Source organism: Anolis sagrei, chromosome 6 (genome assembly GCF_037176765.1).
Source record: "Anolis sagrei isolate rAnoSag1 chromosome 6, rAnoSag1.mat, whole genome shotgun sequence".
Classification (NCBI taxonomy): Eukaryota; Metazoa; Chordata; class Lepidosauria; order Squamata; family Dactyloidae; genus Anolis; species Anolis sagrei.
Genome location: NC_090026.1, coordinates 127651759 through 127665604, shown reverse-complemented (window position 1 = coordinate 127665604; position 13846 = coordinate 127651759). Strand labels below are relative to the sequence as shown.

At 44.9% G+C, this 13846-nt stretch overlaps 1 protein-coding gene across 1 annotated transcript in view; it reads left to right on the top strand.

The window, feature by feature from the left end:
- Positions 1 to 13846, top strand: part of OBSCN (obscurin, cytoskeletal calmodulin and titin-interacting RhoGEF) — a 289411-nt gene that overhangs the window by 53019 nt on the left and 222546 nt on the right. Inside the window, exons 13-16 of the mRNA XM_067470395.1 lie at positions 1226 to 1507; positions 1816 to 2091; positions 7607 to 7882; positions 13506 to 13781. Coding sequence (XP_067326496.1) covers positions 1226 to 1507; positions 1816 to 2091; positions 7607 to 7882; positions 13506 to 13781 — 1110 coding nt within the window. The remainder of the gene's footprint in view (positions 1 to 1225; positions 1508 to 1815; positions 2092 to 7606; positions 7883 to 13505; positions 13782 to 13846) is intronic.

The window sequence follows — 13846 nt, the reverse complement described above, 5'->3', positions numbered from 1 at the left end:
ACCCACATATCCACATGAAGCCCTGGAATGTATTCCCTGTGGATAAGGTGGGGAGGCATACTGTATATTTTGCCTATTGGAGTTTGCTCACCTTTGATATGGCACATTCAAAATAGGTTTCCCTTACAAAATCGTACCTGTTGCACTCCAGGACAGGGAAAGCCCTCTGACCTTAAACACCACACCGTTGGATGGAAAACAATCCTTTTATTGAAGATAATTAAAAAGCAGTAAAGTAAAAAAGCACTTTAAAGAAATAGGTAAATCCAATTAGGTAGGAAGATAAGCAGGAACAAAGTAACCCTGGGTAATAGTCCAGCTAAGTCCATAAAAACAAAGTCAAAACTTCCCAAATAAAATGCAAGAAATCAGGAAACACGAATCCAAGGCATAAATATAGAAGCATAAAATCCAAGAATCAAAACCATGAAACAAAGGCACTTAAAACATGAATTTTCCAAACAAAGCTTCCATGAACAAGGACAAGATCTTGACTTGATTCCAAACGATGCTTCATCTGACTATATATCCTATACTTGGGACTTTTATTTCCTTGTTAGCTATGTCTCTAGTGCTCAGAAATTGGTTTAGCTTTAGCTGAGAATTTCTTATCTTTTTCTCTCAGAGCCTGGCAGACCGCCAAAGCCACTGTTCAGCTCTCCTGTTTTTACTGATCTCCTCTCGTCTATCTGTTTGCTCATTAACTTCTGCAGCTGGGCCAGGTGCCGAGCTGTTTTCATGTTCCCTATCATGGGAACTCTCTGATAACAATTCAGAGAGCACACCATCATCCCCACACCCCTTGGGGACATTCTCATGGGAAACTACACTTTGAACAGGGATCTCCTACTCATTCTCTGCATCAAGATCACTGGCCAAACCATTGCCATCTTGAAACTCATCTTGCAACTCATTGACATCACTCCCCACATCCAAAGCACCCTGATCCTGAAACACAATCACAGGCTGAGCTCCAACATTACCTACTTTTTTCAGGAACCCAATTATCAAGAACATCAGGTATTAATGAGGTTGTCTTCTCAAAACTCAGCTTGATGAACACTCTAAAGCTCTGTGCTTGTGATGTGAATTTTGTGGGTGGATCAAAAAAACTCCAGTGGATCGCTAAATGTGTTTCTCAGTCAAATGGGGGTGAATGGGAAACTTGAATGGCCTTAGGTTTGAGGGAGGTGAAGCTAGAAAACCTATCTGCTTCTTTCCCCAGTTGCAGAAGTTGAGGAAATATTTGCCAACAAAGAGAAGGTACAGAAAGAGATTAAGGCCATGTCTTCAGAAAACACTACTCTCAGTTGTGAAGTGGCCCAGGCCAAAGCAGAAGTGAAGTGGTTCAAGGATGGAAAACTCATCACCGCCAGCAAGAAATTCAAAGTAGAGACTGAAGGCAAATCCCGGCGGCTGATTGTCCAACAGGTAGAGACGAAAGATGCTGGGGAATACACTTGTGAAGCAGCGGGACAGAAACTGGCCTTCAAAGTCACAGTTACAGGTACAAATACTATTTTATTTCCCCTATATATTTTTATTTATATAGATTTTAAAGTAATTTTGAGCATGGCTCAATGCCATGGAAGCCTGGGAGCTGTAGTTTTACAGGTCTTACAGCCTTATCTGCCCAAGATTGGTGGTACATCACCAAATTACAAGTCCCAGGATTCCCTAGCATTGAGACAAAGGAGTTAAAATGATGTCAAACTGTATTAATTCAACTGTGTAGATGCATCTTAAGTCACAAATATTATATCTGTCCGTAACTGAAATATTGATATTAAATTTTCTGTTGGTGGAATTGTTCAGAAGCTGAGGAGGTGTTTGCCCACAAAGAGATGGTCGAAAAAGAGGTCCAGGCTGTCTTTTCAAAGGAGGCTACACTCAGCTGCGAAGTGGCTCAGGCCAAGACTGAAGTCAAGTGGTTCAAAGATGGGAAGCTCATCACTTCTAGCAAGAAACACAAAGTAGAAGCTGAAGGCAAATCCCGGAGGCTGACTGTACAAGCAACAGAGAAGAAGGATGTGGGCGAGTACACCTGCGAAGCCGGCAACCAGAAAGTGACTTTCAAACTTAATGTCACAGGTAAGAATCAAATACACCAACCTGAGAGGACACCTCTCTGGGAATGGTCCAAAATTGACAACTGAATCATGCTGGAGGAAATACAAATACTGAGGGAACTTATTAAAGAAATGCACGAATGATCAAAATTGCCAAAGTGAAGCTTACAAATATGGAGGGGTAACTGCAAATAAATTTATTTGCAGATGATATTTTATTATTCTTGTCAAATCCCAAACAATGTTCACAACAGCCGCTATCAATTTCGAAAAGTTTCAGGCACACACAGAACTCAAGATAAATTATGATAAATAATATTAACTATAAGCATATTTAAAGAAGAGCTTATCTAATAGAGAAGCTTTTAAAACAATTTTTTTATACCCTGCCCTTTTACATAAAATGTTGTAATTGACATACAGAGCAGGTAATAATCTTCATATTACCCCTGTGCCAGCAGGACTGAAGACCTACAGGTCACAGGTTCGAATCCGGGGAGAGGCGGATGAGCTCCCTCTATCAGCTCCAGCTCCTCATGCGGGGACATGAGAGAAGCCTCCCACAAGGATGATAAAAACATCAAATCATCTAGGTGTCCCCTGGGCAACGTCCTTGCACACGGCCAATTCTCTCACACCAGAAATGACTTGCAGTTTCTCAAGTCGCTCCTGACACGACAAAAAAACAAAAAACAAACAAACTTCATATTTCTAGCGCTTTTGAAGACTGTAGTTCACAGAGTTCTAAGAACTTCACAGGTTGAGAACCACTGCCCTAAACAGTTCCAGCCCAGCTTACCTGTCCAAATGTATCTCCCTCTATGATCCACCTCAGAGTATAAGATCAGCAGGGGAGGCCCTGCTCTTGGTCCCACCTCTTTCACAGACTCGATTGGTAGGGATGAGAGACAGGACCTTCTCAGTGGTGGCCCCTCGGCTGTGGAACTCTCTCCCCAGTGAGATTAGATCAGCCCCTCCCTCCTGACCTTCAGGAAGAAAGTGAAGACATGGTTGTGGGGCCAAGAGTTTGCACAATGATTCCCAGTGCAACAGTGATCTCTCATTGCAATAATAAATAATGCAGGTGACAATTGGAATGGCTCCTGGAATATGCTTTTGGACTGTGTGATTTTACGTGGGGTTGCCTTTGAAGACTGTCCAGAAGCTTCAAATGGTCCAATGAATGGCAGCCAGATTGCTAACAGGAGCGGCACTCAGGGAGCATACAACTCCTCTGTTGCGTCAGCTCCACTGACTGCCAATTTGCTACCGGGCACAATTCAAAGTGCTGGCTTTAACCTGTAAAGCCCTAAACAGTTCTGGCCCAACTTACATGTCCAAACGTATCTCCCCTTATGAACCATCTAGGACCTTAAGATCATCTGGAGAGGCCCTGCTCTCGTTACCGCCTTCGTCACAAGTACATTTGGTGGAGACTAGAGACAGTGCCTTCTCGGTGGTGGCCCCTCGGCTGTGGAACGTCCTCCCTATAAATATTAGATCGGCCACCTCCCTTTTAAAATTGAGGAAAAAAGTCAATATGTGGCTTTTTGAACAAGCGTTTGCAAATGCAGAGTAACTGACACAGGAAAATGGAACAACTAGACAATGAGTCCGGACAATGTTTTTAATGAGGAGACACTATGAATTTATATTTTATTGATTTGTTTAGTTTTTATTATATGTTGTGTTTTAAATTGCATTTATGACATTGTAAGCATTGAATTTTGCCCTGTTAACCGCCTTGAGTCGCCTACGGGCTGAGAAAGGCGGTATACAAATACAGTAAATAAATAAATCTATATCTATATATATAATAAAGAAGAGTGTTTGTATGTGTGGGAGGACGGAGGGAGGACGTAGGGAGGACGTAGGGCAGAAGAGTTTGTGGCAGCTTTCTGATTGGCTGCCACTGTGGTGCTATTTGCATATGGTCTCTGATTGGCCAGCTTCAACAGGAGCCCCTGGTGGAGAAGAGGGTTCATGGCAGAAACGGGGCATGACAGAAGGAAATTTGCATATGGTCTCTGATTGGCCAGCCTCAAATCCAACATTCCGAGATGAGAAAGAGAGGAAAGGAAAGGCCAAAGGGGGCTGGGTCAGAACACTCCCAATACAGACCGAAATAGGCACACAGAGCCCCCATCACCCACTCGACATCCTACTGCAGTTTGGAGGACTATGAACCATGGATGATGGGACTTGCAGTACCACCACTCACATTCTGAGACCACTGTTAACCTCATCCAATGACTGATCAGGACCATACTTCACACATAGACCTCTCATGACCCACTGTACGTCCTGGTGTGGTTTGGCCGGGGATGGACCGTGGATTATGGGACTTGCAGTACCATTGCTCAATTCTTCAGACCACTGAACCCTCATCCAATTACCAATAAATACCAAACTTGGCACACTGAGTCTCCATGACACACTACATCCAGGTGCAGTTTGAAGGAGGATGCACCATGGACGATGGGACTTGCAATACCTGCACTCCCTTCCTAACACCATTACAACTGCCAACGATGATGGATCAGGATCACAATTTACACAGAGACCCTGCATAACTCACTCTACATCCTGGTGCGGTTTGGAAGAATTTGACAATGGATGATGGGACTTGCAGTCACTTCCTGAGACCACTGAGACCCTCGCCAATGACTCATCAAGACTAAACTTGGCACATGGAGCTTCAATGACCCACTCTACATCCTGGAGCAGTTTGGAGGACGACAGACCATGGATGATGGGACTTCAAGTACCTCCACTACCCAAGACTGCTGCAAAACTCATCTAATGACCACTCAAGACCAACGTTGGCACACAGAGCCCCCATGACCCACTCTACTCCTGCTGCAGTTTTGGAGAAGGGTGGACCATGGATGATGGAACTTCCAGTACCTTCACTCACATTCTGAGACCTCTGCAAACCTCATCCAATGACGGATCAACACCAAACTTGGCACATAGACCTCTCATGACCCACTTTACGTCCTGGTGTTGTTTGGAAAAATTTGGAGATGGATGATGGGACTTGCAGTACCTTTGCTCACTTCCTGAGACCACTGAGACCCTCGACAATGACTAATCAAGACTAAACTTGCCACATGGAGCTCCAATGACCCACTCTACATCCTGCTGCAGTTTGGAGGAGGACAGACCATGGATGATGGGACTTCAAGTACCTCCACTCCCTTCCAAAGATTGCTGCAACTCTCTTCTAATGACCGATCAAGACCAAACTTGGCACACAGAGCCCCCATGATCCACTCTACATCCTGCTGCAGTTTGAAAGGGGATGGACTTTGGATGATGGGACTTGCAGTACCTTCACTCACTTACTGACACCACTGCCACCTTCATCTAATGACTGATAAAGACCAAACTTGGCACACAGAGCCCCCATGACCCACTCTATATCCTGCTGCTGTTTGTAGGAGGATGGGCCATGGATGATGGGACTTCAAGTACCTTCACTCACTTCCTGAAAATAATGCAGCCGTTATCCAAAGACCAATAAAGACCAAACTTGGTATACAGAACCACCATTACCCACTTTCTCTAATAACCCGGGCAACGCCGGGTCCCCAAGCTAGTATATAATAAAGAAGAGTGTTTGTATGTGGAGGGAGGACGTAGGGCGGAAAAGTTTGTGGCAGCGTTCTGATTGGCTGCCACTATGCTGCTATTTGCATATGGTCTCTGATTGGGCAGCTTCAATAGGAGCCCCTGGTGGAGAAGAGGGTTCATGGCAGAAACGGGGCATGACAGAAGGAAATTTGCATATGGTCTCTGATTGGCCAGCCTCAAATCCAACATTCCGAGATGAGAAAGAGAGGAAAGGAAAGGCCGGGGGCTGGGTCAGAACACTCCCAATACAGACGAAATTTGGCACACAGAGCCCCCATCACCCACTCTACATCCTACTGCAGTTTGGAGGACTAGGAACCATGGATGATGGGACTTGCAGTACCACCACTCACATTCTGAGACCGCTGTTAACCTTATCCAATGACTGATCAGGACCAAACTTCGCACATAGACCTCTCATGACCCACTTTACGTCCTGGTGTGGTTTGGCCGGGGATGGAGCGTGGATTATGGGACTTGCAGTACAATTGCTCAATTCTTGAGACCACTGCAACCCTCAACCAATTACCAATAAATACCAAACTTGGCACACTGAGTCTCCATGACGCACTCTACATCCAGGTACAGTTTGAAGGAGGATGCACCATGGACGATGGGACTTGCAATACCTGCACTCCCTTCCTAAGACCATAACTGCCAACAATGATGGATCAGGACCACAATTTACACAGAGAGCCCGCATAACTCACTCTACATCCTGGTGCGGTTTGGAAGAATTTGACAATGGATGATGGGACTTGCAGTCACTTCACTCACTTCCTGAGACCACTGAGACCCTCGCCAATGACTCATCAAGACTAAACTTGGCACATGGAGCTTCAATGACCCACTCTACATCCTGGAGCAGTTTGGAGGACGACAGACCATGGATGATGGGACTTCAAGTACCTCCACTCCCCAAGACTGCTGCAAAACTCATCTAATGACCAATCAAGACACAGAGCCCCCATGACCCACTCTACATCCTGCTGCAGTTTTGGAGAAGGGTGGACCATGGATGATGGAACTTCCAGTACCTTCACTCACATTCTGAGACCTCTGCAAACCTCATCCAATGACGGATCAAGACCAAACTTAGCACACAGAGCCCCCATGACCCACTCCACATCTTGGTGCAGTTTGGAGGAGGACAGACCGTGGATGATGGGACTTCAAGTACCTCCACTTCCTTCCCAAGATTGCTGCAACCCTCATCCATAGACCAATCTAGACCAAACTTAGCACACAGAGTCCCCATGGCCCACTCTACATCCTGCTGCAGTTTGAAAGAGGATGGACTTTGGATGATGGGACTTGCATTACCTTCCCTCACTTACTGAAACCACTACCACCCTCATCCAATGGCTGATAAAGACCAAACTTGGCACACAGATCCCCCATGACACACTCTATATCCTGCTGCTGTTTGGAGAAGGGTGGACCATGGATGATGGCACTTCAAGTACCTTCACTCACTTCCTGAAAACAATGCAACCATCAGCCAATGACCAAGAAAAACCAAACTTGGCATACAGAACCGCCATTACCCACTTTCTCTAATAACCCGGGCAGCGCCGGGTCCCCAAGCTAGTAAATAAATAAATTTTAAGTAACTCTTTTAAGTTGATATGTTTTAATTGTGTGATTTTTAAATTATATGTTGTCTTATTTTTATGTGTACTCATGGCATTGAATTGTGCCTTTGTTGTGAGCTGCCCTGAGTTCCCTTCGGGTTGAGAAGGGATATAAGTGCAGTAAATAAATAAATAAGAAGTTTGCCATGGGTTTATCAATTTCTGCTATGGGGCTACATAGCTAGGTCTCAAGAACTGGTTTAATTGATAATGGAGACATCCATCCTCCCCCAACAGAAGCTGTGTTTCTTTCTTACACATTCACAGAGCCTGTAGAGATCTTTGCTAACAAGGAGAAGGTGCAGAAGGAGGTCAAAGCTGTTGTGAAAGAGGACACCGTTTTGTCCTGTGAGGTGGCCAGTTCTGATACGGAAGTGAAGTGGTACAAAGACGGGAAGCTGCTCAGCTCCAACAAAAAAGTCAAGATGGAGTCCAAAGGCACCTCCAGAAAACTGGTCGTGGAACAAGTGGAGAAGAAGGATGCTGGGGCCTACACTTGTGAAGCTGCTGGACAGAAGCTGACCTTCAAGGTTGAAGCAGTTGGTAAGTTCATCGCCTCCACAGGAGGAAAGGTAGAGTTCAGTGAAGAACCAAAATGATGTGAGACCTGTGATGGCATTGGAATGATCTTTGGCATGGGTATCAAGGTTTTCTAGAAGAATCTTTCATGGGCTGTTGTAGGTTTTTAGGGCTATATGACCATGTTCTAGAGGCATTCTCTCCTGATGTTTCGCCTGCATCTATGGCAAGCATCCATGGCATTTCCATAGGTATTCCCAGAAGTTGACCACAGAATCGTGCTGGAAGGCCAACGAATTCTTAGAGAAGGGCTATCTCTAGAAATCTCTAGGTCTTCTGACTCAACTTTATGGTCATCTTTTGGAATTTTTGAATGGAGAGAACTTACTTAAAATGAAAGTATGTTGTATTATGGATCACAAACAAAATTACACAGGACATTTTCTCTCTCAAAACACAAATCCCAGTATCTACAACTCCCAAATGTCAAGGTATCATTTCCCCCAAATTCCATCTGTGTTCATATTTGGACATATGGAATATTCATGCCAAGTTTGGTCCAGATCCATCATTGTTTGAGTCTACAGTTCTCTCTGGATGTAGGTGAGCTACAACTCCCAAACTAAAGGTCAATGCTCACCAAATCCTTCAAGTGTTTTCTCTTGGTCATGGGAGTCCTGTATGCCACATTTGGTTCAATTCCATCATTGGTGGAGTTCAGAATGCTCTTTGATTGTAGATGAACTATAAATCCCAGCAACTACAACTCCCAAATGATAAAATCATTTTTTTTTAGTGGTGGTCTCAAACTGGGACTCAAAAAGATGTCGTTGTAGGCGTCTACTACAGACCCCCAAGCCAGGAGGAAGATCTTGATGAAGTCTTCTGCCAACAGTTGACCAAACAGGCACAGAAAAGAGATGTAGTAGTCATGGGCGATTTCAACTATCCCGATATTTGCTGGAAAACAAACTCGGCCAAGAGTACAAGGTCCAACAAATTCCTCGCTTGCCTTGCAGACAATTTCATGGTCCAGAAGGTAGAAGAGGCAACAAGGGGATTGGCTACTCTTGATCTCATCCTAACAAATGCGGAGGACCTGATCGATGCGGTCGAAGTGGTAGGATCCTTAGGGGCAAGTGACCATGTGCTCCTGCAATTTGAGGTACAAAGGAAGGCCGAAACTAAGACAAGTCAAACCCGCATTTTGGACTTTAGGAGAGCTGATTTCCAAAAAATGAAGGAAACGCTGAGCAGCATTCCGTGGACACAGATACTAAAGGACAAGGGAGTTACGGATGGATGGGAATTTCTCAAGAGTGAAATACTCAAGGCGCAATTGCAAACCGTGCCAACAAAGAGAAAAAATAGGACAAGTGCAAAGAAGCCAGAATGGATGTCCAAAGAACTTCTAACTGTGCTAAGACACAAAAGAGACATGCACAAGAAGTGGAAAAAGGGAGAAATCACCAAAGAAGAATTCAAACAAATAGCCAACACCTGTAGGGAAAAGGTCCGCAAAGCTAAAGCAAAAAACGAGCTCAGACTTGCCAGGGACATTAAAAACAATAAAAAGGGCTTCTATTCTTATGTCAGTAGAAAAAGGAAAAACAAGGAGGCGATAGGACCTCTTCGAGGAGAAGATGGGGCAATGCTGACAGGGGATAGGGAAAAGGCAGAACTACTTAATGCCTTCTTTGCCTCGGTCTTCTCACAAAAAGAGAGTCTTCAACCTCAGCAAGATGGAGTGGATGAGGGATTGGAGGACATCCAACCCCTAATTGGGAAAGAAGTCGTCCAGGAATACCTGGCCGCTCTTAATGAGTTCAAGTCCCCAGGGCCAGATCAACTACACCCAAGAGTATTGAAGGAACTAGCGGAAGTCATTTCGGAACCATTGGCAACCATCTTTGAGAGTTCTTGGAGAACGGGAGAAGTTCCAGCAGATTGGAGGAGGGCCAATGTGGTCCCAATCTTCAAGAAGGGAAAAAAGGACGACCCAAACAACTACCGTCCGGTCAGCCTCACGTCGATACCGGGCAAGATTCTGGAAAAGATTGTTAAGGAAGCGGTCTGCAAACACTTAGAAACAAATGCAGTCATCGCTAATAGTCAACATGGATTTATCAAAAACAAGTCATGCCAGACTAATCTGATCTCTTTCTTCGATAGAGCTACAAGCTGGGTAGATGCGGGGAATGCCGTGGATGTAGCGTACCTGGATTTCAGTAAGGCCTTCGACAAGGTCCCCCATGACCTTCTGGCAAGGAAACTAGTCCAATGTGGGCTAGGCAAAACTACAGTGAGGTGGATCTGTAATTGGTTAAGTGGACGAACACAGAGAGTGCTCACTAATGCTTCCTCTTCATCTTGGAAAGAAGTGACGAGCGGAGTGCCGCAGGGTTCCGTCCTGGGCCCGGTCCTGTTCAACATCTTTATTAATGACTTAGATGAAGGGCTAGAAGGCATGATCATCAAGTTTGCAGACGACACCAAATTGGGAGGGATAGCCAATAGTCCAGAGGACAGGAGCAGAATTCAAAACGATCTTGACAGATTAGAGAGATGGGCCAAAACTAACAAAATGAAGTTCAACAGTGACAAATGCAAGATACTCCACTTTGGCAGAAAAAATGAAATGCAAAGATACAGAATGGGGGATGCCTGGCTCGAGAGCAGTACGTGTGAAAAAGATCTTGGAGTCCTCGTGGACAACAAGTTAAACATGAGCCAACAATGTGATGTGGCGGCAAAAAAAGCCAATGGGATTTTGGCCTGCATCAATAGGAGCATAGTGTCTAGATCTAAGGAAGTAATGCTACCCCTCTATTCTGCTTTGGTTAGACCACACCTGGAATATTGTGTCCAATTCTGGGCACCACAATTCAAGAGAGATATTGACAAGCTGGAATGTGTCCAGAGGAGGGCGACTAAAATGATCAAGGGTCTGGAGAACAAGCCCTATGAGGAGCGGCTTAGGGAACTGGGCATGTTTAGCCTGAAGAAGAGAAGGCTGAGAGGAGATATGATAGCCATGTATAAATATGTGAGAGGAAGCCACAGGGAGGAGGGAGCAAGCTTGTTTTCTGCTTCCTTGGAGACTAGGACGCGGAACAATGGCTTCAAACTACAAGAGAGGAGATTCCATCTGAACATTAGGAAGAACTTCCTGACTGTGAGAGCCGTTCAGCAGTGGAACTCTCTGCCCCGGAGTGTGGTGGAGGCTCCTTCTTTGGAAGCTTTTAAGCAGAGGCTGGATGGCCATTTGTCAGGGGTGATTTGAATGCAATATTCCTGCTTCTTGGCAGGGGGTTGGACTGGATGGCCCATGAGGTCTCTTCCAACTCTTTGATTCTATGATTCTATGGTCACTCCTTGGGTTAGTAGGTGTCTTGTGGCCACATTTGGCGGCAATCGGTTCAGTGGTTTTTGAGTTATGTTAATCCCACAAATGAACATTACATTTTTATTTATATAGATCTGTGAGCATTAGCACATATTTGCATCCATGTTGTTAACTTTAAGTTCTCTGGAGTTTTTATGTAGTTTGGGCTGATACATAGTATAGAATCATAGAATCATAGAATCCTAGAGTTGGAAGAGACCTCACGGGCCATCCAGTCCAACCCCCTGCCTAGAAGCAGGAATACTGCATTCAAAGCACCCCTGACAGATGACCATCCAGCCTCTGTTTAAAAGCTTCCAAAGAAGGAGCATCCACCACACTTCGGGACAGAGAGTTCCACTGCTGAACGGCTCTCACAGTCAGGAAGTTCTTCCTCATGTTCAGATGGAATCTCCTTTCTTGCAGTTTGAAACCGTTGTTTTGCGTCCTAGTCTCCAGGGAAGCAGAAAACAAGCTTGCTCCCCCCTCCCTGTGGAGTTGTTGGGATTTATAGTTCACCTAAAATCAAAGAGCCTTCTGAACTCCACCAATGATGGAATTGAATCAAACTTGGCACACAGAATTCCCATGACCAAGAGGAAATACTGTGAAGGTCTGGTGGACATTGACCTTGAGTTTTTGGAGTTGTAGTTCACCTACATCCAGAGAACACTGTGGACTCAAGCAATAATGGATCTGGATCAAACTTGGCACAAATACTCAATATGCCCAAATGTGAATACTGGTAGAGTTGGGAGAAAATAGACCTTGCCATTTGGGAGTTGTAATTGTTGGGATTTATAGTTCACCCACAATGAAATAGCATTCTGAACCCCACCAATGATAGAATTGGACCAAAGTTTCCACACAGAACCCCCATGACCAACAGAAAATACTATGTTTTCTGATGGTCTTTGGTGACCCCTCTGACACCCCCTCATGACCCCCACAGGGGTCCTGACCCCCAGGTTGAGAAACACTGTTTTATAGTATCAAGAATAATAGAATAGAATCATAGAATCAAAGAGCTGGAAGAGACCTCATGGGCCATCCAGTCCAACCCCTTTCTGCCAAGAAGCAGGAATTTTGCATTCAAATCACCCCTGACAGATGGCCATCCAGCCCCTGTTTAAAAGCTTCCAAAGAAGGAGCCTCCACCACACTCCGGGACAGAGAGTTCCACTGCTGAATGGCTCTCACAGTCAGGAAGTTCTTCCTCATATTCAGATGGAATCTCCTTTCTTGTAGCTTGAAGCCATTGTTCCATTGCGTCCTAGTCTCCAGGGAAGCAGAAAACAAGCTTGCTCCCTCTGCTCTGTGACTTCCTCTCACATATTTATAAATGGCTATCATATCTCCTCTCAGCCTTCTCTTCTTCAGGCTAAACATGCCCAGCTCTTTAAGCCGCTCCTCATAGAGCTTGTTCTCCAGACCCTTGATCATTTTAGTCGCCCTCCTCTGGACACATTCCAGCGTGTCAATATCTCCCTTGAATTGTGGTGCCCAGAATTGGACACAATATTCTAGGTGTGGTCTAACCAAAGCAGAATAGAGGGGTAGCATGACTTCCCTAGATCTAGACACTATGCTCCTATTAATGCAGGCCAAAATCCCATTGGCTTTTTTTGCTGCCACATCCCATTGTGGGCTCATGTTTAACTTGTTGTCCACGAGGACTCCAAGATCTTTTTCACACGTACTGCTCTCAAGCCAGGCATCGCCCCCCATTCTGTTTCTTTGCATTTCGTTTTTTCTGCCTAAGTGGAGTATCTTGCATTTGTCCCTGTTGAACTTCATTTGTTAGTTTTGGCCCATCATTCCTCTAATCTGTCAAGATCATTTTGAATTCTGCTCCTGTCCTCTGGAGTATTGGCTATCCCTCCCAATTTGGTATGACCCACATACCCATAGTGGAACATTCACAGACTTCACATGGATATGAGAAAATGTAGATAATAGCCAAATCAATTGAAATGAAGGACACAATATCATAGATTTGTGCTGGAAGAACTAGAAAATGCCGAGAAGTCATATTTTGGGTTGTTGTAGGTTTTTCTGGGCCATATGGCCATGTTCTGTAGGCAATTTTTCTCCTGACGTTTCGCCTGCATCTATGGCAGAAAGCCTTTGACAATACAAGTCATATTTTGTCACAATTGGATATACCTGTAGATATGAGGATCATGTTGGATAGCTTTAAAGAGTTATGGTGATAACTGTTACTTCTTCCTCCACCATTTCTTCTTCCTTCTCCTTTTCTAGAACCTGAGGCCAAATTCCAAAGAAAACCTGCCCAGGAAGAAAAGATTGTTGTCCAGGAGCAAAAAAGCGTGGTCCTGTCAACTTCTGTGACGCCTGATAATGCCGAGGTCAAATGGTTCAAGGATGGGATCGAAATCAAGGGCAACAAGAAGTACGAGATGAAAAAGGATGGAGCCTCCCGGACCCTGACCGTGAAGCAGGCTGAGGTTAAGGATATTGGTGTTTACACCTGCGAGACCAAGAGTGACAAGCAGCAGTTCCAAGTTCAGGTCCAAGGTGAGAGGAGACATCTCTAGATGAGTCAGAAATGGAGTTTCAAATGGAGAATCTTGTAAGACAGG